Raw genomic sequence first — 26,078 nt, forward strand, 5'->3', positions numbered from 1 at the left:
TCAAGAATCCATCAGAATCCTAGAGGAGAACATAGGCAACACCCTTTTTGAACTTGGCCACAGCAACTTCTTGCAAGATACATCCATAAAGGCAAGGGAAACAAAAGCCAAAATGAATTCTTGGGATGTAATCAGGATAAAAAGCTTCTGCACAGCAAAAGAAACGGTCAACAGAACTAAAAGACAACCTAAAGAATGGGAGAAGATATTTGCAAATGACATATCAGATAAAGGGCTAGTATCCAAGATCTATAAAGAACTTATTAAACTCAACAACAAAGAAACAAACAATCCAATCATGAAGTGAGCAGAAGACATGAACAGCAATTTCATCGAGGAAGATATAGACATGGCCAACAAGCACATGAGAAAATGCTCTGCATCACTGGCCATTAGGGAAATACAAATCAAAACCACAATGAGATACCACCTCACACCAGTGAGAATGGTGAAAATTAACAAGACAGGAAACAACAAATATTGGAGAGGATGTGGAGAAAGGGGAACCCTCTTGCACTGTTGGTGGGAATGTGAACTGGTGCAGCCACTCTGGAAACTGTGTGGGGGTACCTCAAAGAGTTAAAAATAGACCTGCCCTACGACCCAGCAATTGCACTGCTGGGGATTTACCCCAAAGATACAGATGCAGTGAAACGCCGGGACACCTGCACCCCAATGTTTATAGCAGCAGTGTCCACAATAGCCAAACTGTGGAAGGAGCCTCGGTGTCCATCGAAAGATGAATGGATAAAGAAGATGTGGTCTATGTATACAATGGAATATTACTCAGCCATTAGAAACGACAAATACCCACCATTTGCTTCAAGGTGGATGGAACTGGAGGGTATTATGCTGAGTGAAATAAGTCAATCAGAGAAGGACAAACATTATATGGTCTCATTCATTTGGGGAATATAAAAATTAGTGAAATGGAATAAAGGGGAAAGGAGAGAAAATGAGTGAAAATATCAGTGAGGGTGACAAACATGAGAGACACCTAACTCTGGGAAACGTACAAAGGGGTAGTGGAAAGGGAGGTGGGGGGGGGTTGGGGTTACTGGGTGATGGGCACTGAGGGGGGCACTTGGCAGGATGGGCACTGAGTGTTATGCTATATGTTGGCAATTAAACTCCAATAAAAAAATAAAAATAAAAAAATAAACTACTGAGCCAACCAGACGCCCCTAAATCAAGTTTTAAGGTGATACAAGATGGATGATCTATTTTGTAATTCTTAAAACAATGAGGTTTAACCCCATGATCTTGATTCTTATTTGGCCAATTGACAAATTTCTTTTGGAACCTGGTCATTGATTTTTTTTCCTAAGATTTTATTTATTTATTCATGAGAGACACAGAGAGAGAGAGAGACAGAGACATAGGCAGAGGGAGAAGCAGACTTCCTATGGGGAGTCTAATACGGGACTCAATTCCAGGACTCCGGGGTCACGACCTGAGCTGAAGGCAGATGCTCCACCCCTGAGCCACCCAGGTGCCCCTGTTCATTGATATTAAGAGTAAATCTTTCTTAATTCTGACTTTTTGCTTCTGAATGAAAATCAGAGAAGTAAAAAATATATAATTTATCTATTTCTAACTGTCATAATGCAATATCTTATAGGACATCTTCTAGTCCTGTAAGACTAGACTCAGTTTTGTTTTCTTTTTCCTCAATTTCCACCATTTTCTTGAAGACGACCGTTAATTAGTATTTCTCATTATTTAGAAGGTATAATTTCTTTGAAAATCAATACAATAGATTCTGTTCATAACCTTAAATGCTTTTGTTGCCCTTATCAGAATTTCCTCTGATTTGGAATTTTGAGGAATGAATCACACAAAGTACATGAGAAAAATAATTATGCCTCTTTCCTCTGTCCAACTGTCCTTTATACGTATGCTGCAATAGTATTTTCCCCGACCCTTCAATGCCACTTTATCATATGGGTTCATTTCTTTTTCATTTTTCTTTGGTAAACTCAGATATTTACTAGACTTCTGGAACTCCATTTATTACATTTCAGTATTCTGTTCTTACTTTTTCACCAGAGATAGCTGTCTTCATTCTCTTCAATTCTCTATCTCTAGCCCTCTCATTCTTTTTCATTGCCATTCTTAGTATACATTTCCAGCTTCTTTAGCCACATTGCTGTTGCTGCATTGTCTTTACAGTTCTCAGCAGTATTTCTTAAGTATGCAAGCAGTATTCTTATACCATGGTGGCACAAACAGCCTGAGAAGAAAGATGGTCATCCAGTCTGTTCGCCTAATAGCTCTCTGTTAGAGAGCTGTGATGGATATGGCATGTGGCCATCCTCGTCACAGTCATTGAACTAAGCATTGTTAATAGCATAGAATCTGTGTGACTAGTTGTTCTTTTACAAGAAGAAAAATCAATTACAAGCAGATTTGGTATTGGAAACAGACTCTTCTATGGGATGACTGCAAAATTTTAGGATACAGCAATACAGCTGTAGTACTATATAGTACAGGATCATGTAGGCTCCCCACTCCTCCAGATGTTAACACTTCATATGGGGAGGTCGGGAGAGGAGGGGGAAGTCTGAGTAAGGAATAAGGGTGTCCAGGATGTCAGGGAAAGCATAGCAAGTGCTTGGGTCAGAGGCTTTTTGCCACCAAATATTGTAGCATTGCAATAAGCAGTGTGGTTAAATTTTGCATATCAGGTCAATGTCAGCCTTCTAGGTCATAAGTTTGTGCTCACTCATATTCTATCTTATTATCCTCCGGAGACCAAGCACACACATATATCAGACAGATATTCCCATTTTACACATGAGGAGATTGAGACTTAGAGAGGGAAGGTCACAAGAACCCAGTGTTGTTGCTCAGATGTAAAGCCCAGGACTGACTGACTCCAAAGACAAAGCCATTAGGATGAAAATCATTACACATTATTCACTGATGTTCTTTAACATCTCTAAGGGATTGTGCAGATATTATTCAGTTCTCGTAGCAACCTTATCAAGTAGTGTGACATTATCATCAGTTCCCTTTGCAGGTTAGGGAAACCTGAGGTTTAAAGAAGTGACACTGAAAGAATGAACAAGATGGAAGCTCATTAGGTTGTAGAATCTGGATTTGCATGCTGCCCAACTTTCTGACCCCAGAACCCCTGTCTGCTACTATGCCATGCCACCTCCAAAGTCTGTAATTGTACACTTTCAAAAACACTGTCCCAACAATGCCTGCTTGTCTCTACAAAGATGCCTGTGATAATACATGGCCAGTGGTCATGCATTTAGAGTTGTTCTTCCTGGCATTGGATTAGCATTCAGCCAATTACATTCTCCTACCTGTTTCTTCTTAAAATCAATGGCAAGTATTTGATGGTTAATGAAATGGGATTAGAGGGCTATCTGTGGCCATGCCATGGACCCACATTAGTCAGAGTGTGGGAGTGATACTCTGACTTTGGCTCTGAAATCCATGTGTTTCATGTACCATTTATGTTAATTTGGAATTTATTTTCTGGGAGTGGAATTTTGACCTCGTGTCAAATGCTTTAGTTAAATACAGACAAATAAAGCCTTATGTTGCCTATATCCAATATGCTAGACTAGGTACAAATGTCACTTTTTCCTAGAAGCCTTCCTCACCTGCTCAAGGCAGAACCAGTTTGACTCTTTTCTTTGCCTAAGGCAATTTATACTGTTGTCTACCTAAATTGTGCTGCAATTATTTGTATTTCAGATCAACCCATAAGGACTTTGCCTATTAATCGTGTTCTCCCACCAACTCAGATTATGTTTGGCATAAAGAACATGTCAACAAAACAACTGTTGACTTAATTAACTAATTAATAATCCAAAAAAATAAAATAAATGTTCATTAGTTTGTAAAAGAATCACTATATCATTTATAGTGCTAGATATGATGGTAACATTTAGTCTGTTTGGAATTTTGTATTTGGACAATGAAGATTTAAAAACTCATATTTTATTATAACGTGTAAATCTGTTTACTATTTTGCAAATATAATATTTGGTATTTAACTGCAAAAAAATCCCTGTGGTAAAAATAGTATTCAACAACATAATTAAAGTTATACAGATATTTAAGATGGTGATATTGAGGAGTGTCTATGTGGCTCAGTCAATGGAGCATAGGACTCATTTTCTTTATTTGTTTCTTACATTTTTAAATTTAAATTTGATTTGCCAGCAAATAGTATAACACCCAGTGCTCATCCCATCAAGTGCCCATCACACTGTTACCCCATATCCCGACCCACCTCCCTTCTGCAACCTTTTGTTTGTTTCCCAGAGTTAGGAGTCTCTTGTGGTTTGTCTCCCTCTCTAATTTTTCCCACTCAGTTCCCCTCTCTTCCCTTATAATCTCTTTCACTATTTCTTATATTCCACGTATGAGTAAAACCATATGATGATTGTCCTTCTCCGATTGACTTATTTCATTCAGCATAATACCCTCAGGTTCCACCCACGTCAAAGCAAATGGTGGGTATTCGTCCTTTCTAATGGCTGAGTAATATTCCATTGTAAATATATACCACATCTTCCGTACCCATTCATCTGTTGAAGGACATCGTGGCTCCTTCCACAGTTTGGCTCCTGTGGAAATTGCTGCTATGAACATTGGGGTGCAGGTTTTCGTGGCATTTCACTACATCTGTATCTTTGGGGTAAATACGTAGCAGTGCAATGCTGGGTTGTAGGGTAGCTCCATTTTTAAGTTCTTGAGGAACCTCCATAGTTTTCCAGAGTGGCAGTACCAGTTTGCATTCCCAGTACCAGAGGGTTCCCCTTTCTCCACATCCTCTCCAACACTTGTTGTTTCCTGTCTTGTTAATTTTCGCTATTCTCACTGGTGTGAGGTGGGATCTCATTGGGGTTTTGATTTGTATTTCACTGATGGCAAGTGATGGCGGAGCATTTTCTCATGTGCTTGTTGGCCATGTGTAGCTCTTGTTTGGAGAAATTTCTGTTCATGTCCTCTGTCCATTTCAAGATTGGATTTTTTGTTTCTTGGGTGTTGACTTTGATAAGTTCTTTATAGATCTTGGAAACTAGCCCTTTATCTGATATGTCATTTGCAAATATCTTCTCCCATTCTTTAGGTTGTCTTTTAGTTCTGTTGACTGTTCCTTTTGCTGTGCAGAAGCTCTTTATCCTGATTAAGTCCCAATAGTTCATTTTTGCTTTTCTTTCCTTTACCTTCATAGATGTATCTTGCAAGAAGTTGCTGTGGCCAAGTTCAAAAAGGGTGTTGCCTGTGTTCTCCTCTAGGATTTTGGTGGATTCTTGTCTCGCATTTAGATCTTTCGACCATTTTGAGTTTATCCTTGTGTATGGTGTAAGAGAATGGTCCAGTTTTGTTCTTCTGCAAGTGGCTGTCCAATGTTCCCAACACGATTTATTGAAGAGACTGTCCTTTTTCCAGTGGATATTCTCTCCTGCTTTGTTGAATATTAATTGACCATAGAGTTGAGGGCCCATTTCTGGGTTCTCTATTCTGTTCCATTGATCCATGTGTCTGTCTTTGTGCCCATACCATAGTGTCTTAATGATCACAGCTTTGTAATACAGCTTGAAATCCGGCATCGTGATGCCCCCGGCATTGGTTTTCTTTTTCAATATTCCCCTGGCGATTCTTGGTCTTTTCCGATTCCATACAAATCTTAAGATTATTTGTTCCAACTCTGTGAAGAAAGTCCATGGTATTTTGATAGGGATTGCATTGAATGTGTAAATTGCCCTGGGTAGCATAGACATTTTCACAATATTTATTCTTCCAATCCATGAGCATGGAATGTTTTTCCATCTCTTTGTGTCTTCCTCAATTTCTTTCAGAAGTGTTCTATAGTTTTTAGAGTACAGATCCCTTACATCCTTGGTTGGGTTTATTCCTAGGTATCTTATGCTTTTGGGTGCAATTGTAAAAGGGATTGGTTCCTTAATTTCTCTTTCTTCGGTCTCATTGTTAGTGTATAGAAATGCCACTGATTTCTGGGCATTGGTTTTGTATCCTGCCACATTGCTGAATTGCTGTATGAGTTCTAGCAATCTCGGGGTGGAGTCTTTTGGCTTTTCTGCATGCAGTATCATGTCATCTGTGAAGAGGGAGAATTTGACTTCTTTTTTGCCAATTTGAATGCCTTGTATTTCTTTCCGTGGCCTAATTGCTGAGGCTAGGACTTCTAGTACTATGTTGAATAGCAGTGGTGAGAGTGGACATCCCTGTCGTGTTCCTGATCTTAGGGGAAAGACTCTCAGTTTTTCCCCCCTTGAGAATTATACTTGCTGTGGGCTTTTCATAGATAGCTTTTAAGATACTGAGGGAGGTTCCCTCTATCCCTACACTCCGAAGAGTTTTGATCAGGAATGGATGCTGTATTTTGTCAAATGCTTTCTCTGCATCTATTGAGAGGATCACATGGTTCTTGCTTTTTGTCTTGTTGATGCGATCTATCACGTTGATTGTTTTATGAGTGTTGAACCAGCCTTGCATCCCGGGGATAAATCCCACTTGGTCACGGTGAATCATTTTGTTAATGTACTGTTGGGTCCTATTGGCTAGTATCTTGTTGAAGAATTTTTGCATCCATGTTCACCAGGGATATTGGTCTGTAATTCTCCTTTTTGGTGGGGTCTTTGTCTGGCTTTGGAATCAAGGTAATGCTGGCCTCATAAAATGAGTTTGGAACTATTCCGTCCCTTTCTATCCTTCAGAACAGCTTTAGTAGAATAGGTATTATTTCTTCTTTAAACGTTTGATAGAATTCCCCTGGGTAGCCATCTGGCTCTGGCCCTGGACTTTTGTGTCTTGGGAGGTTTTTGATGACTGCTTGAATTTCCTTGCTGGTTATTGGCCTGTGCAGGTTTTCTATTTCTTCCTGTTCCCGTTTGGGTAATTTGTGGGTTTCCAGAAATGCATCCATTTCTTCTAGATTGCCTAATTTGTTGGCGTATAGTTGCTCATACTAGGTTTTTAAAATAATTTTTATTTCCTTGGTATTGGTTGTGATCTCTCCTCTTTCGTTTGTGATGTTATTAATTTGAGTCTTTTTTCTTTTTAATAAGGCTGTCTAGGGGTTTATCTATCTTATTAATTCTTTTGAAGAACCAACTCCTGGTTTTGTTGATCTGTTCTACAGTTCTTCTGGTCTCTATTTCATTGAATTCTGCTTGAATCTTTATTAACTCTCTTTTTCTGCTTGGTGTAGGCTTTATTTGCTGTTCTTTCTCCAGTTCCTTTAGGTGTGAGGTTAGCTTGTGTATTTGAGTTTTTTCCAGTTTTTCAAAGAACCAACTCTTGGTTTCGTTGATCTGTTCTACAGTTCTTCTGGTCTCTATTTCACTGAGTTCTGCTCTAATCTTTATTCTCTCTCTTCTCCTGCTTGGTGTAGGCTTTTATTCTTTCTCCAGTTCCTTTAGGTGTGAGGTTAGCTTGTGTATTGGAGGGTTTTTTTCAAGTTTTCGAGGGAGGCTTGTATTGCGATGTATTTCCCTCTTAGGACTGCTTTTGCTGTATCCCAAAGATTTTGAACGGTTGTATCTTCATTTTCATGAATCTTTTTAATTCTTCTCTAATTTCCTGGTTGACCCATTCATCTTTTAGTAGGATGCTCTTTAACTTCCACGTGTTTGAGTTTCTTCCAAATTTCTTCTTGTAACTGAGTTCTAGTTTCAAAGCATAGTGGTCTGAAAATATGCAGGGGACAATCCCAATCTTTTGGTGTTGGTTGAGACTTGTGACCCAGTATGTGGTCTATTCTGGAGAAAGTTCCATGTGCACTTGGGAAGAATGTGTATTCAGCTGTATTCAGATGGAAAGTTCTGTAAATATCTGTGAAAGCCATCTGTTCCAGTTTATCATTTAGGGCCCTTGTTTCTTGGGGATGTTCTGCTTAGAAGATTTGTCCTTTGCTCAGAGTCCGTGTTGAAGTCACCTAGTATTAGTGTATTATTATCTAAGTGTCTCTTTACTCTGGTTAATTGATATACTTGGCAGCTCCCACATTAAGGATATAAATATTCATAATTTTTAGGTCTTCTTGTTGGATAGACCCTTTAAGTATGATATAGTGTCCCTCTTCATCTCTTACTACAGTCTTTGGTATAAACTCTAATTTATCTGATATGAGGATTGCTACCCCAGCTTTCTTTTGAGGACCATTTGAATAGTAAATGGTTCTTCACCACTTCATTTTCAGGCTGGAGGTGTCCTTAGATCTAAAATGAGTTTCTTATAGACAGCATACAGATGGGTTTTGCTTTTTATCCAGTCCGATACCTGTGTCTTTTGATGGGATCATCTAGCCCATTCACGTTCAGAGTAACTATTGAAAGATATGGACTTAGTGTCATTGTAATACCCATTCAGTCCCTGTTTTGGCACATTATTTCTTTGGGCTCCCTGTTTCTTTTACAGGGTCCCCCTTAATATTTCTTGCAGAGCTGGATTGGTGGTCACATATTGTTTTAGTTTCTGCCTATCTTGGAAGCTCTTTATCTCTCCTTCTATTCTGAGTGACAGCCTTGCTGGATAAAGTATTCTTGCCTGCATGTTCTTCTCATTTAGGACCCTGAATATATCATGCCAGCCCTTTCTGGCCTGCCAGGTCTCTGTGGAGAGGTCTGCTGTTAATCTGGTATTTCTTCCCATTTCAGTTAAGAATCTCTTGTCTCAAGTTGCTTTAAGATATTTCTCTTTATCTTTGGAATTTGCAAGTTTCACTATTAAATGTCGAGGTGCTGAATGGTTTTTATTGGGTTTTTTTTTTTGGCGGGGGGTGGGAGGGAGGTCCTCTCTATCTTTTGGATCTGAATGTCTGTTTCTTTCCCCAGATTAGGGAAGTTCTCAGCTCTGAATTGTTCAAATGTACTTTGTGGTCCTCTCTCTCTCTCTCTCTCAGCCTCTTCTGAAATCCCAGTTATACGTAAATTCTTCCTTTTCAGGCTATCGTTTATTTCCCTAAGCCTTTCCTCATGGGCTCCTAATTGTTTTTGCTCTTTTTTCCCTCAGATTCCTTCCTTTTCATCAACTTGTCTTCTATGTCACTCACTCTCTCTTCCACTTCATTAGCCCTAGCAGTTAGAGCATCCAGTTTGGATTGCATCTCATTTAGTCTATTTTTAATTTCATCCTGATTAGATCTCAATTCTGCAGTGTTGAAGTCTCTTGAGTCCTTTACACTTTTTTCCTGAGCCACCAGTAAATTTATAATTGTACTTCTGAATTGAATTTCTGACATTGTATTTAAATCCATATTCTGTAACTGTGGCAGAGAGTACTGTTTCTGGTTCTTTCATTCGTGGTGAATTCTTCCTTCTAGTCACTTTGTCCAGTGCAGAGAGACTGTATGAGTGAGGGAGTCAAAATATCAACCATATCCTTGTTAGAAGTGAAAACTTTTCCCTCTATAGTATTCCAGCTGTTCTTTCTTTACCTCTCAGGTCGAATACGTAGGTGTTCAGGATGTTTTTGAAAGTTATCTACGTAAGGGGGTACCAGATGAGTCGAGTTCCCTACTCTTCCACCATCTTGTCCATCTGCCCCCTAGATCCAACTCTTGATTTTAGCTCAGGTCATGAACTCAGGGTGGTGAGATCAAGCTTCGACCTTGCTCACCATGCTTGGTGTGGAGTCCACTTGTGATTCTTTCCATCTCTCTCCCTTTCGACCCTTCCCCCTACACTCTCTCTCTCACAAATAATAAAGAAATCTTAAAAAATAAAATTGTGATGTTGATCTGTATATATTTACATTGCTAGATGTTTATGATATATTATTGAGTAAAGAGATTAGGAAATAGCAATTAAAGTATGATCTCATTTTTGTCAAAAAATTCTATCTAGCTATAGGAAAAATTCTATAATAATAATATTTATATCCTTTCTTTTTAATGAATGATTAAAAAGTTTTAGGTATGGAATTAAATACCTTTACACATTATTTTAATTCTCACAATAATGCCATTAAATATGGGCAGCCCGGATGGCTCAGTGGTTTAGCACTGCCTTCAGCCCAGGGCATGATCTTGGAGACCCGGGATCGAGTTCTGTGTTGGGCTCCCTTCATGGAGCCGGTTTCTCTCTCTCTCTCTCTCTCTCTCTCTCTCTCTCTCCTCTCTGTGTGTCTCATGAGTAGATAAATAAAATCTTAAAAAAAATAATTCCATTAAATCATTCATCATTAATTGATTCAGCATTCAACATCTATTTCTTGTCCTAGGCACTCTGCTAAATATTAGAGATAGAACTGTGACCAGATGGACACAGTATCCAGCATTTTATCATATCCTAACCCTATAGATGAAATATAGAGAGGTTGTCCCACCCATTAGAAGTTTTCCAGTCCAGGTTCTCTTTCAACTAAATAAAACAGAGACTCACAAGGTTCCCACAGGCTACAGTTGCCATCAGTCTATTCAGGTGGATATAGCACAGGCACTACAGTTTCCAAGAGTAGCATCAGGTCTTCGCCTCTGGGAGTTGTTGCTGCAGTTCACACAGTCCTCCAGCATTCATTGTCTTTGGTCCCTCAGATGATGACTCCAGGAGGTAAGATCCACATTAGGTGGGTGCAGGAGCCTCATTCCCCAAATAATGATTGCATACAAATAGTGTCCCAAATTCTCATAAGAATCACTATCACCATCAGGTACTTACAATTCATTACAGTGTGCCTCAATAGGAAGGAAGTTTGCCAATCAGAAGTCATTTCAATCTAAGTAGCAATGCTACCTAGGAACACACTTAACATTTTACTCCTATTAGATTATGAGGGAAACAGAACTAGAGAGTATATCAAAGGATTCTCGTATAGAAGAAGGGGAAAGGATTTTGTTTAGGAGGTATCTAAAAAGCAAGTGGCTTTGAACTTAAGTCTTTCTGACTCCAAAGTCTAGCTTTTGTACTTTCCTCCCAGAGATACCAAAAATGATCTCTGGGAGGTAAGCTTTTAGACAACTTTTACTTTCTTCTTTATACTTTCTGAATTCTCAGACTTTTTTTTTGTAATAAGCATGAATTTATTTTGTAATCAGAAATGTTTTTATTAAAAAGACCAACAACACGAAAACATGGTTTTGCTATAGCATTAAGTCAAAGTAGCCAGAAATAATATGACATATTATTGATTAGATTAATGTAAAAAAAAGAGATGCATGAGGAAGAAGGTAAGCAAAGATATAGAGCAATCCTAACAATAGTTGAGTCAGAATGGTTGGCTTTTCTTATTTATTTGTTTGTTTGTTTGTTTTTCTGTTTTCCAGATTTTCTGTGTTATTCTTGGAATAAAATGAAATGCATTTAGTAAAAAAAAAAAGGGAAACATATTTAGTTTATAAAATTTTTGAAATGTAAAAACCAAACATCATGAAAGGTAATAGATTTACCTCTGGACTTTTTGTTTTTTTGCATAGGTGAATTTATTTTATGTAAAATTTAACTATGTTAGGGGTTCAGAGTTCTCAAATTATTTCAAAATCAACTCATGATCTTAAAATGGGAAGCTGAATTAGAGAGCAGTTCTATTCCATTCCTGAAACTCACCCATGTAACTATAAGAATTTTCCCAGGGCTCTTGCTGTATCTCTGCCCTGACATCACTATTTTAGAGTGCTACTGTAACTTCCCTAGGTCTGGGTTCATGCAGCAGAGTGTGGATACTATTGCTAAACTCCTTTCACACATTATTTGTCTATAGTTATTTTAGGATATAGCTATGTAAGGCTTACTTTTCTTTTAAAACTCACATTTTGGGCTGTATATGATCCTTCTTTAGCCAGGGACTCATATAATTGGATAGCTGCTGTTATATTTTGCATGCCAAAATTTCCAAATAGTAAAGCATCAGCCATTTTCTCCATGGCTTTTAAGTTTCCCATGTCAGCTGCTTTGGCAAAGAATATGTAGGCTCTGTTTAAAATATATGAAGGTAGAGGTTTGATTATCAAAAACGTTTTCTTTCTCCCTCCTTCATACTACTTCCCTCTAATAAGTAGGACCAAGTTGTCATTGCTATTAATAATATAGTTGAGCTGAAGTCCATGACATCTGTAGGGATTTTTTCAGCCTTACATTATCTCAGATTATGATTTCAGATATACCTAACAAATACTGGAGTTGCTGAAAGGGAGAATTATATAGGATACATCATGGTTCAAGCTTATTCACCAAGTGACATGAAAAATTGAGGCACTTGTCCTAAAATAGTGAACTCCCCCATAGCCACCCACATTATATATTTGTTTTACAAAATGATCTCTGAAATATAAAGCAATATAATCAAAAATAATCAAAGCTGGAATGTCACATCTTGAAAGCTACTATTATGAAAACAACAGTCCCTTTATATTCTGAAATAATTTTCTAAAACACAGGATAGTCTTAAGCATGCAAAGTCCAACTGTGTAGAAAAACAATAACCAAATAAAACCCAATGGTTGTTAGGGCTCTAAAGTCTGACTGGCTGGTACAAAATCTGGCTCCACCATTATTAGTTTGAGAGCTTCAAGCAAGTTATTTAACTTCTGTGTGCCTCTTTCATCAGTAGAGTGGGGGTAACAATAGCACTTACTTCATAAATTTCCTGGGAAGATTCAGTGAGATAATCCATGTGAAGTGCTTGGCAGAGTACCTGGTACATAATAAGCACTCAATAAATTTCGCTATTATTGTTGGTATTAGTATTAGGACTACTGCATACATTCTAAAGTTTTATAGCATGGTAATTGTTCTCCTGTAATTAGTGGGTAAATGGTGTGAAAATTTATTGATTATAAATATGGATGCCATAGGATTGCCGGATATTACATTTTCTGAGTCTCACTCAGAAATCACCTGCCTGATCTGTATAACAAGTATTGATGGAGAACCTTGCAAGGTCAAAACTTATGTCAGAGACAGAGAGTACTTTTGGGATTTATTTTTACTTTCATAACTTCTTTTTTGGTAGCGGGAAGAACAGAAAGCATTAACCTCTACTCGTGACCTTGACTCAAATATAGGAACAAATACACAAATCTACCATTGCTACTCAGAAGGATTGGGAGACTCCACTTTATGCACCACCTATTCATGCTGATGCTAAAATAATTTGCTCTTGGTGTCTGGAGCAGAATAGAATGGGCTTGAACTGCGTGAGAGCCACACAGGCATTAGGGTCTGGGATGGCAATACAGAATATAGACTCTAATGGAAAAAAGGAGCCAGGAGGTCAGGCAAGAAATTAACCATGGTCAGAGCAAGCCAAGATCATAGGGACCAGAAGGCAAATAAGACAGAAGGTCTTAAGGTCAATGAATGTAAATGTCTGGCATTCAGAGATAGGCATGACATCAGGACACAGACTCCCTGGAGTCATTCTGACACAGGGTTTGCTGCTGCAACCATACAGCCTGCTGGGATTAGAAGGGCACTCCACTTGGACCAGGGCAGAGAAATCAGAGATGGGCTGCAGGAGCCAGTATTATATCCTTTCACTGATCCCAGGGGGCAGCAAAAGGTTGCAAAACCAATCCATCTAAGTATCTTTGATTCTAAGGGAAGGGTGGATACCTCAGTCTCCTATCAAGAAAGTCCAAGGAAATGTAAGCAGGACCCAGGGCTGAAGAAAGTTTTTGGTAAATTAGGTAGGATTAAGAGCTGGACTGTAATTCCCAAGAGGGAAAAAGCAGGAGAAACCGGCAAAAAGAAAGGTCGGTTAGGTACCAGATAATCTCTAAGGGATCTGGCATTGGGTGCTAAGGTGTGTGCTGGGGAAGGAGGAGATTAAGGGCATACCTAGGACACGTCAGAAACTTGGTGTAGGGCAGCAACTTATCTTTAAATCTTTTTTGCTGATGGGGAGTAATTCTTAATGACAGCTAACCCTGGTTGTCTCTGAGGCTTCTTGACTCCTGTAGACAAGTCTGTGTCTCCCTGACATATGCTTACTTAACATCTGTACTTCTAACAGTGCTGACTTGTTAAACAAGTTATAGCTGAATGAATGAATGAATGAATGAATGAATGAATTGGGTTAAGATGTGGATGTGGATGTCAATGAGCCAAAAAGACTAACTAGTAGCACCTCTGTCTTATGGAAGAAGTGGTGGAGCAAGGAGGACATAGGATTGAGGAATGAATGGGAGAGAAATGATTCCTCTGCGGTCAGTAAGGGTTTTCATTTTTCTTTTCTCTGACCAGAATCTTAGAGATGGCTATACTGGATGTAAATGGCTTAAGAGCAGACCATCCTGATATCTGGAGGAATTTCATTCAGCTTTCCCACAAATTCCTGAAGTCTCTTGCTATGAGCAGATTTGGTTCTAGTTCTCTATCTGCCAATTCAGAAGGATCAGGTGACTCAGCTTTATGCTGCTGCAAAAATAAGCTGCTCTTGCAGTACCTGGCTGACTCATTCAGTGGAGCATGTGACTGAGATTTGTGAGTTCAAGCCCCACACTGGATATAGAGATTACCTAAAAATAAAATCTTTAAAAAAAATTAAAAAGCTGCTTTTCTGGCACTCTTGAGTAAAGATAAGCTAGGAAGAATAGCCTGAGACTGAATGACACCTAGGTCTTTTGAAGATTCCTGCACTGCTGGATAGTTTGCTTTCAGGGCTGGGTTTTCTCCCCATTCTTTAAGCCAAAGAGGAGGGTACTCATCAAGGTTAAGTGGATAGTTACTTGGGAGCTTCCAAACGTGATTTTGTCCCATTGTCTGAATCTAGGGTTTCCTTGAATTTAACAGGGTATACCTGGTGGATCCTTCATCTAGGGTTCACCTGGTATAGGGAGAGCTAATCTGAAATCTTAGGGACTAGCCCCTTTCCAGAATTCCATTGTTCTTTCATCTAGCTGGGCTGGGTTGGGAATTTCCTATTCTTCTCATCCACTCAGTAATCATCTGAATGAGCAGACTTTCCTAGCAGGCTGGATTGTATTTTGGGGGTCTGATTTAACCCCATCCTCATCATGATAGCCAAGAAATGCTCAGCATGACACCCAGGTTTGGCAGGGGATGGTTTCCTCTGCTCTTATAATTTAACTTCCTTAAAAGAGGTGACTAACTCCTTTACTTCCTTCTTCTTGTCACTTTGGAAGAATTATAGAATATTTTTGACCTTCCATTTCCACCTCTGTAATTTGGGGATAACAAATTATGATTCACAATATCACTGTGAGCAATAAATGATATTCTACACATAAATGTCCAGAACAATAAGCAGCACAAAGAGAGGCTTAATAAATGAAAGTTGTTCATAGCTGAATGTCCCCTTTATCCTCTATAACGTATGCTCTTCTGACAAGCTTTGAGCTTTAAGAAAGAATTCAGGGACTCTGCTGCCATCCTAAGTAGGAATGGCTACCATAGTACTGGGATGCTTCTCGCAGAGCTGCTAGGCCTAATCTGTGTGCAAACAAAAGATGTCTCCTTGTTGAAGGTCCAGAGCCCATTCTTTTTATTATTGCTTCAAAATACATTTGTTTTCTTCTCTCCATCTCTTCCACTTTCCATTTAAAGGGTTAGAGATAAAAATAACAAATGCTTATCTTCTGCTTACTATGCATAGAGCATTGTTCTAGGAATCTATCTGTATTATCCAGAGCACAAAGAGGTTAAGTAACTTGCCCAGGGATAAAACAGCCAGTGAAGGGTGGAGCTAGGATTTGATCTCAAGGAGGTCTTAATTAGAGACTTGAGGGGTGACCTCATGTTGTGTCCCTCTACTGGGGGCACAAGACATTTCTGCCTCTTCTTTAAACAAAGTAGACAAGTGAAAAAGGAGGAATGATGAACACGGAGTGAGACCCTGTGGCCACAGTCTTGTTACTTTCTCAGCTGTGTATTTGTGATTACCTCATTTTAACATCCTTGAATCTCTGTTCCCAACTGTTTAACTGGGGGTAGGGGGTGGGAGAGAAATCAAGTTTTTCTTAACTCATAAGGCTGTTCTGGGGATAAAATGGAATCACATACAGGAAAGTGCTTTGAAAACCATAAAGTGCTCTACAAACACTGAGGCAGAATAAAGCATTATAAAACAACCACTCTAATTCAAATAACATATATTATTTCATGAGAAATACCTAATAAATTCCAAATAGAATATTTTTGCCTGAATACTCAGATCAATGCCTTAATTCTGCATTTCACTTAAAGTGTAGGGACTATAATACAATTCTGTTTAGGCTGATGATTTATAGGGTACTTTAAACATCAATAGATCCTTTTAAAAACAAAAACTTAGGGCAAATAAACTTATTTATTATGCCAATAAGCTTTTAATGACAAGCTAGATTTTTTTGATTGCTCTTTTTTTCTCAGCCAGGAATTTAAATTGGCTTAAGTAACTGGACAAAGACTTACTCTGCTTTTTGTTTTTGGCTTTTAGACTGCTGGAGAATCTTGATGCCCATCTTAAACAGCTGGTCTCCTTCATCTGTGAAATTTTTCTTTGCTTGCTTTCTTACTAAATATGGACAAACAAGGAAAAATAACATTATGTTTTCTATTTTCAAAATAATGTACTGCCATAAACCCCTAACGTGCTGAAGGGGTTCAGATAAGCCTCCCCAAAGTGTGCCACATTGGCATGAAGATTATTTTGAACTGAAGATAATCAAGACCAAGAAGTCTCAGAAAGGGCTTTTTACTTCCCCCTTAATTGCCTCTAAGAATTTAGGTAGAGGGCCTGGTCCGGGAAGAGTTATTACCAGAGAGAACTATGAAGAGTATGGACTAGGTGTGGTAAGGTAAGAGGAAGTTGGCAGGGCACATTTATTTAACTTCATCTCCATCTTATTGTCTCTGTATGATATGGCAAATCATTTGTTTACCAAACATTTGCTCTTCCAATCTTCCTATGAATTGTCTTCCTTCTCTTTGAAGCCTCAGACCCTTACCTCTTTTTTAGCTCAGGATGGCATATAAGCCTCAAATGCCCGTACATATGAAGTTAAATTTGTTTTTCTCCTATTAATCTGTCTTATGTGAACTTAATTAATTAACCAGCCAAAAGAACCTAGAAAGGTAGAGGAAAAATTTTTCCTCCTTTACACTTTCCTTATCTTTTAACCTCTGCATTTCAAGAAGATCACTTTGCCTTTGGTCAGAAGGTAGAGGCTACATACAAAAACCTTTTCCTGTCTTCTGTGAAAATGTATGGAGGGTGGAGGAGATAGAAAAATGCTTCTGATGGTAGGAGGGAGAGAGATGCTCCCAGTCTGGGAAAGATATGCAAGTTTCTGCAAATACAAAGCAGGAAGCAAGGTGTCTAGGGAAAGGGGTTGCTTGGTGTACCCTAAAGAAAGGATCTTAAACACCAAGGTCTTACCTTTCAGACTCCCTTATCTGATCATGGCCCAGCAACCTTTGAACTGTAAGATTCCAAGAGAACATGAGGGCCTGAGCAATGGGCATTTCCTAGATAACTAGTGTGCATCTAGGGTTGGAGTTGTAGTCCCCACTCCACCCACTGAATGCACATGCACACCCCCAACCCCAATACCCTTCCACATCACAATGCCTCTTGAGTCCATTATGACACTCAGTGAAACCTCTGATTAGGTGAACCATGCCTAAAACCATTTTAAAAGAGGTATTTTGAGATTTGATGCCTCATTAACAAGACCACAAAAATCTTTAAGTGGTTCCTGTTTTTCTTCTTTCTGACAAACCATCAGAGTTGTTCAATTTATTTTTTAAAGTAAAAAATGTTTTTAGCTTAAAAGCTAATTTGCAATTATTTTGAATGCTTCAAGTTATCCATTCAATTCAGTAACACCAGACACTTTTAGCACCTAATTTCTGCTTTGAGTTATATGCTATCTATAGGCATGATTAAAGAGGAGAATAATGGAATAACCTACTAATCTGTGTTTGGAATAGCAATTGCTCCTAGTACTATGCTTTCAAAGAGCAAGAATACATTTTGAAAGGTTGCCTGTGCATGCATATACATATGACAAATGATTTACCACTACAAATTTCTTCCCATGGCTTTTATTTTAATTTGTAATTCTTTTTTTGACTTCCCAAATGTATTGAAATACAAGGTTTCTTTATTGTAAGAAGGCTCAATTTTCAGATAAAGTTATCTGACAACACTTTAATTTCCTTTTTAAGGTTTAACAATTTCCAAATTTGGAGAAAGCACAGTCAGGAAATGACTTGAAGAGACCATTCTGAATTTGATGTAAAGGATCTTCCTGAATCTGGAATCCTCTGAACAGCCAAATAGTGGATGCCTGTTGGTTGGTCTGTCGTGATAATGGCTCTAAGCTGACTTAAGAAGTGGTGGGATGAGCATCAGGGGTAAAAGAGGTGGAGTAGGTGTGACAGAGCACTATTTCACACAGCAGGAAATATGAAAAGTGCTTCAACTAGATGAATTTGTATTTCAGTGTTTGTCAGAGACATAATTTATAGTGAGCTCTTGACATGTTATTATGTCTACAGCCTTAATCATTATTTCATACCTAACTTGGATGCTATAATGGGCTGAATTGTGTCCCTCTAAATTCATATGTTGAAGTCCTAACCCCCAGCATCTCAGAATGTAATTTTAGTTGGAGATAAGGTCTTTAAAGAGGTAGTTAAGTTAAAATGAGGCCATTAGGTGGGATCCTAATTTAATATGACTGGTGTCCTTATAAGAAGAGAAAGAGACATCAAGGGCATGCAGGCACTGAGAAAAGGCAATATAAGACACTGAGAAGGTGGTCATTCATAAACCAAGGAGAGAAGCCTTAGAATGAAACCAAACCTGCTGACACTTTGATCATGGACCTCTAGTCTCCAGAACTGTGAGAAAATAAATTTCTGCTATTTAAGCCTCCTTTCCTGTGATATTTTATTATGACATCCCTAGCAAAGTAATACAGATGCTAACTCTGGATCCCATGGGAAACCAGCTATTCCTTCTCTCTGTGGGAAGGGATGCACCCAATTTGGCTTCCCATCAGATCAGTGGCTAGCTTCTAAAAACAGGAAGGACTATAATTTTCCATGATTCCCCAATGTCTCCAGGTGCTGGACATCTGACTTTCCTAGCCAGCTGGGTACCCAACTAGCCCACCTCTGATAAAGGCCACTTTCTCATGATTGTACTCTACGTAGGCAATAGGAGGTATAGACCTTCCATGTGTCCAGCAATCCCAGAACCCAGCTCACCTTTCTTTGAGATGATGGGAGAAATGGGATTCTTTGCTTTCTCTTACTGAACCTTCTTTTGTAAATTTCTCTAATTAAGTCTCTTCCTTAATCCCTGTCAGTCTTTGTTGTGGAATTCATGAAGAATCCTCTTGTTGGTAATGAACAGAAGCAAAGCTTTGGAACAAAAAGGGCCCACTTGCCTGCAGCAGGTATTAATGGAAAAGAAAAGAGCTGGAAGCAACTTATTCTCTGTCATTCATACATTTACTTGTCCATTTAATCAGAATGAATTGAATACTTATCATGTGTTAGACACAATGCTAGATATCGTGTTTCCAAAGATGATGGAGACGCTGTCTTAGCCTGGTGGTGGAGACAGACATGATTACAAAAAATTACAATGCCATGTGGAAGGCACTCTGTAATAAGGCACTGTGGGAGTACAGAAGCCTTCTTTGTTTGTAAGCAATAGAAACCTAATCTGATTGACTTAAGCAAAAGGAATTTACTGGGAGGCTGTTGAAAGCTCATAAAATCAGTGGGGTCAGTCAGGAATAAAAGCTCTTTGGAGCTTTGATGCTAGAGACAGATGCTAGATGCTAGAGACCAGAAGCTAGAGACAGATGCTTTGATGCGAGAGACCAGAGACAGACGCTACTGCAGGGATGGATTGAAATCCACTCATTTTAGGATCTTCCTCTCCTTGTTCCAGATTCCATGATGATTCTGATGGGTCTAATTAGGGGAGACAAGGTTTCTCATTACATTGCTGTAAGAATGTACCCACTGGGGAACACTTAATTCCTCAAAAGGAAATTGGGATGGTGAGAAAAGTAAAATGGATGATGAGAAGCCACCAAACAGCAAATGCCCACTTAGGCCTCCTACTCTTGCTAAGGGAAAGAAGGAAATCTTCACTGATAAAAGGACACTTTAGATAATTCTTGAAATGCATGTAGGAGTTTGTCAGGCCAAGAAGATGAAACTGGCATTTCATTTGGAGGAAACAATCTATACAAATAAACCATGGGTATGAAACAATAAGTGGGGGCAATGTGTCTTAAAGAGTGAGGGCTTGAGAGTCATGTTTGACCATGTGGTCTAGGCTGACTGTGGGAATAAGTGATACTGAGGGGTGTGGACAGAGGAGTGAAAAGGCAGTGGGGGAAGGGAACTGAGGTCATTGTGAAGGCACAGGCAAGTTTGGTAGGAGAAAGAGAAGGAGCAGAAGTGGTAGGAAGGTAGCTCTGATCAGATAATTTTTTGGGGGTTTGAAATTATATTGGTGAAATAGCTCTGCATGTGACTGGTAAATGACTGAAGAGAAATGGACACAAAGATTATTTGAATTGAGGCGGTCAGGCAAATAAGACAAGGTCTTCCATATGGATATTTAGCACCCCAGGTCTTGGTGGCCTGTAACCATTAACTGATTGATGTGGAGGTAACAGCCTAATCCCTTGCCTATGGGAAGGGGGACATTCACTCTTAAAGCTCTAAACTTCTGAACCCCTATCTTTGCCCAACTCCTTCCTTTTGCCCTATCCTGCTTTCCTCACTCTCTTCTATGTTTCACCACAAAAAAAAAAAATAAATAAATACCATTTAAATCATCTGAAATAACAAAAGGAAAAACAAATTCATTTTCTTGAATCTCAAATTATAGGTATATCAAAATGACATGAAGGATTATTAAGAGTCAAGGGAATTAAAAATTAAGGTGGAAGATAGATGAATGTCTTTTAGCCTGACTAAAAATCAAGTGCTACATTAAACTGATACAAAGAGATAAAAATGGGAAATTCTTTCCCTTGTAGAAAATCTTGCCTACATAGACGCTGTGTCCTTCTTACTTAATTTCAATTGTATTTGATATAAACCAAATTCAGCTTCTGATTTTCTGAATAATGCATCAGAAGCACTCTTCACATTTGCTCTTAATGTGTGCCAGGAAAATACAATACCAGATAAGGAGGGAGAATAATGATCCATTACTAAAAATAACATTCCATCTAAGAAAGAATGACTCGGCAAAGAGTTTAGTCAGATAAAGATGCGATCAACTCAAATGTACTTGGACAAGAGCAAAGATATTTACAATAATCAGGTTTATTCACACTGTCCCCAGATTACTGTTGTCAAACATAAATACCTTCAGTGGTAGTGCTAGGTAATGGTAGACAAATTGTGTTATAAATAGAGAAAAATTTTCTCCTCAAATATCTCCTAAGCAAAACTTGAAATAACAAGGATTCTGACTTTTAAAGACTAATTCATTATCTAAAACTCTCAATTTAACAGAAAGAAATGTGGTTTATAAAACCAATGAAGTCAAAAATGTTAATTATTATGTTATAATAAAGGCTAACATTTATAAACCACTTAGGCACCAGGTAGTTTTTTCACTGATGGTAAGAGCAAGAAGCTATTATTCTTATTTTATAGATGAGGTGATAGAGGCACAGGCAGGTTAAGTAACCTGCCCAACATCATGCAGTTGGTACCTGTAGGCAAGGAGTCAAATGTAGGCAATCTGACTGCACAATCTGCTTCTCAGAGCTACACAAGATGTAGAATTATGTGAGAAACATGGTTACTATCAATTATTGAAAATTTTGAAAAAATGGGTCCAAAATGCATTACAAATAAATTTATTGTAATTAAAGTATTTTAAACAATGGTTTATAGTTATACTTCTTTTATCTGACATTAGTGAAAAATGTGTTTCATATAAATTGTTTTTTCCCATTAGATGAGTCATATCTCTTTTTGTTTTGACTGTTTTCTGATGGAAATCTAAAAAGTATTTAATATATTCCTTCACCTACCCCAACAGAAGAAAATGAGCATCATTTAACCTGGTCTTGATGATTCAGAGTATCATTATGCATACATGATCATACCTAGTCTGGTTGGTTTCGACATGATTATTTCAGAAGACAGTGCTTGGGGGAGACCTTGGATAATGGGAAGCCCTTCAGTAATGAGTTGGAGCAAAAGGGACAAGAGAAAGATGGTGACTTGCTCTAGTCAAGGCCCTCTGGGGGGTAAGAGTCTGCTGACTGGGTTGATAATTAGCTACACTTGCTAATTTGTATCATCTTTCATTACTGTTTCCCAAATGGTACATGGGATAATTTTAAGCATTACTACACACACTAAAATTTTGATAGTTAATATATTTCATATATATATTCATCTATAGATTCTACTTGTCACAAGTGATACTAATTTTCATTTTTTCTCTAAAAAAATTAACCATGAAATATTTCAAACATACAAAAAATTCAGAAAACATACCTCATCATAACCCTACTTCACACAATTTAACAGATGGCAACATTTTGCCTTGTTTTAGTTATCTCTCTAAGGAAACAGAATGGTACAAACACACTCAAAGCTTCCCTCCAATATCCTTTCCCCTTGTTCCCTTTTCAGAGGTAGCTATTATTCTGAAGTTGCTGTGTAGCTCTTTTACTACATGTATGTACCTAATATTATTTCTATATTTTATATAAGTACCATCGTATTGTATATACTTTTGCAACTTGCTTTTTCACTTTTTGAAATACATCTGGATACAAGTAGATTTCATTCATGCATTTTAACCAAGCGAATATGTTAAAATTGTATGACTAGACCTGTTTATCTATTCATTCTTCCATTATTTATCCTACTCATTCTGCAGATACTAGCTTTTTCCACTTCAATGCTACCAAAACCAATTTTGCAATGAAAATCCTTGCACATATTTTCTTATACAGATATGTGAGAAATTCTGTAGGATATATTTCTATTAGTACATGTGCTGAGGGTAGCATATAGACATTTTGAACTTTACTAGATATTACTATATTGCTCTTCAAAGAGGCTGTACCAAACATACACTCCCGACAGTGATGTACATATAAGGTTTTCATTTCCTTAAATGCTGGGTCACTCACAGGGTTATTTGACCTTTAAGCTTTGCCAATCTGTTGTGAAATGATAAATCTTTGTTATTAAACTTGCATTTCTGCAATTAGTAGTTAAGTATGTTTATTAGTCTTTGGTTTTTCCCTCTGCTAAGAATTGTCAATTTGTATCCTTTGTTCAGTTTTCTACTTGGTTTTCCTGTTGATTTGTAGGTGTTCTATATACAACCAAAATACTATTATTTGTTGACTCTATTTGTTGCAGTATCTTCTTTTAGTCTGTGTGGCTTTTTATTCACTTTATAATTAAAAATGCCTATTAAAATTTTTAATTGTAAAGTAAGCAAATTTATGAATTTTGTCATCATGGCTTTAGTTTTGTCTTTTATAAGAATTCCTTTTCTATGCCAATATCATAAGGTTATTTCTAAAATTATTAAAGTTGATATCACATTTAGGTCTTTAATCTACCTGGAAGTTACTTCTTTGTATGAAGTGAGAATGGGATCTGATCTTAATCTTCTTCCAAATGAGAATCAGTTGTCAGCATACAATCTGTTTATTCTTTCCTGTTGATTTGTAATGCCACCCCTGTCAAATACCAAATTCCCCTGTATATATGGAACTGATCCTAGACTCTTTTCTGTTTTTTAATCCATATGTCAATACCACATTGTTTGTATAAATATCATTTTATTGTAAGAATCTAGTGGGGCAAGTTCCACTTCTCATTCTACTCCAAAAGTATCTTGGCTATCTTTAGACTTGTTTTCACATATACTTTTAAAATTAGTTTGTCAAACTCCAAGAAAATCCTTTTGGGCAATTTAAAAACTAATTTAGCAAGAAATGATATCTTAGAATTTTTAGTTTTCCCATTCATAAACATAACATCTGTTCAGTTATGCAGGTGTTTTTTATACTATTCAATAAAGTTTTATTCTTCTCCTCTTCCTTTTTTTTAAGATTTTATTTATTTATTTGAGAGAGAATGAGAAAGAGAACAAGCAGAGGGAGAGGCACAGGGAGAGGGAGGAGCAGACTCCTGTGTAGCAGGGAGCCCGATGTGGGGCTCGATCCCAGGACCACAAGATCATGACCTGAGCTGAGATCACGACCTGAGCTGAAGGCAGACACCTAACCAACCAAGTCACCCAGGAGCCCCTCCTTTTCCTCTTCTTAAATATCTTATAGATCTGTTGTTAGATTTATTCTTAGGTATCTTTTAGTTTTACTTCTATTTTAAGTAGTATTTTAGTAATTTCATTTTCAGTTATTTTTGTTTCAGTTGTATCATATACAGAAATGTTATTAATTTTTATATATTAATTTCTGAATCCAGCAACTTTGCCTAACTCTATTAATTCTCATGGTTTAATAGATTTTCCTGAATTTTCCCACATAGACATCATATCATTCTGGTGAATTATTCCTTTGAACACTATATGATGAAGCTTTCTCCCTATTTATGCCTTTACCTTGAAGTCTATATATTGTCTGAAATTAATATCAGATTTATTTTGCTTAGTATTGCCTATGATATCATTTCCATCCACTGACTTTCAGTCTTTTATGTCATGTTTTAAGTATACTCTTGTAAACAGCATTTACTTATAACATTTTAATTTTAACCTAAGGGTTTCTGTCCTTCAACTCAGATATTTTTTCTGGGCTGCATTCAGGGCTGTATTTACTGATCTTTCTCTAGTTCATTAATCTTTTCTTCCAGTGTCTAATCTTTTATGTAAGCCATTCACTCAATTTAAATGAATATATTTTTCATTTTTATTAGTTCTTGTTGGTTCTTTTGCACAGCTATCTATTCCTTTTTCATGATGCTTTCTCTTTTTTCCTATAATTTCTTAACCATTTAAGAATATATTTATTCCGTATTTTTTTAACATTATTGTTCTACTATATCAGGACGTGGGGGGTGCTATGCCTATTTGGCACATGTGTGTATGTGGGTGCAGGTATATGCAAACTGACTCTCGCTGGGTAGATTTTTTTTTCCTGAGTAGATTTTTTTTAACTTGGTGCATTTTATAAAATTTCTCATAAGTTCATCCTCAACAAGGCTTTTTAAAATGTAGGAATTGTAGAAATGTTTTTCCAAAGTGGTTTTGTGTTGCTTCTGTCAATTTTCCAGACTTACCTTACTGATGGAAGGAAATTTTTATTTGTTAACACGAATATGTTTACCAAAAAAATATCAGGTAGCATAAATTCAAATTCAAATCTGTATAAGGTACAGGGCTGTGGTGTAGGGTTTTCCAAGGAGATGTTTTTCCCTGTGAAAGCCTAGAGGAAGAGCTTCCTTGATATTTGCTGAAAATGATAGGTGGTTTACCTGTTTTAACCTAGTCTCCCTTTCACTGCAACAATTCTATAAAACTCTCAGTTTTACTCATAGCTCTTCATCCCAACTGCCTTGTCAAAAATCCTGATGTCGGGATGCGTGGGTGGCTCAGCGGTTTAGCGTCTGCCTTTGGCTCAGGAGTTCCGGATGGAGTCCCACATTGGGCTCCCTGCATGGAGCCTGCTTCTCCCTCTGCCTGTGTCTCTGCCTCTCTCTCTGCATCTGTGTCTCTCATGAATAAATAAATAAAATCTTAAAAAAATAATAATTAAAAAAGGGGGGGGCGGACAGCCCTGGTGGCCCAGTGGTTTAGCGCCGCCTTTGGCCCGGGGTGTGATCCTGGAGACCCGGGATGGAGTCCCACGTCAGGCTCCCAACATGGAGCCTGCTTCTCCCTCTGCCTGTGTCTCGGCCTCTCTCTCTGTGTGTGTCTGTCATGAATAAATAAATAAAATAAAATAAAAATCCTAATGTCTTTTTTCAAAAAAAAAATTTAAAAGATTTAATTTATTTTTTCATGAAAGACACAGAGAAAGGTAGAGACATAGGCAGAGGGAGAAGCAGGCTCTCTGCAGGGGGCCTGATGCCGGACCTGATCCCAGGACCCCAGGATCATGACCTGAGCCCAAGGCTCAACCACTGAGCCACCCCAGTGTCCCTAATGTCTTTTTGATT

At 37.9% G+C, this 26,078-nt stretch overlaps 1 protein-coding gene across 3 annotated transcripts in view; it reads right to left on the reverse strand.

The window, feature by feature from the left end:
- SEL1L2 (SEL1L2 adaptor subunit of ERAD E3 ubiquitin ligase) overlaps positions 1 to 16,408 on the reverse strand; it is a 75,673-nt gene extending 59,265 nt beyond the window's left edge. For 2 of the 3 annotated variants that reach the window (XM_055344070.1, XM_055344061.1), the window contains exons 1-2: positions 16,344 to 16,408; positions 11,741 to 11,903 (exon numbers count right to left, since the gene is read on the reverse strand). In XM_055344070.1, coding sequence (XP_055200045.1) covers positions 11,741 to 11,903; positions 16,344 to 16,393 — 213 coding nt within the window. In that variant the 5' untranslated portion in view covers positions 16,394 to 16,408. The remainder of the gene's footprint in view (positions 1 to 11,740; positions 11,904 to 16,343) is intronic. The other variant, XM_055344052.1, reaches the window with a different exon arrangement.
- Between the last annotated feature and the right edge of the window lie 9,670 nt (positions 16,409 to 26,078).

Source organism: Nyctereutes procyonoides, unplaced genomic scaffold (assembly GCF_905146905.1).
Source record: "Nyctereutes procyonoides isolate TBG_1078 unplaced genomic scaffold, NYPRO_anot_genome, whole genome shotgun sequence".
Lineage (NCBI taxonomy): Eukaryota > Metazoa > Chordata > Mammalia > Carnivora > Canidae > Nyctereutes > Nyctereutes procyonoides.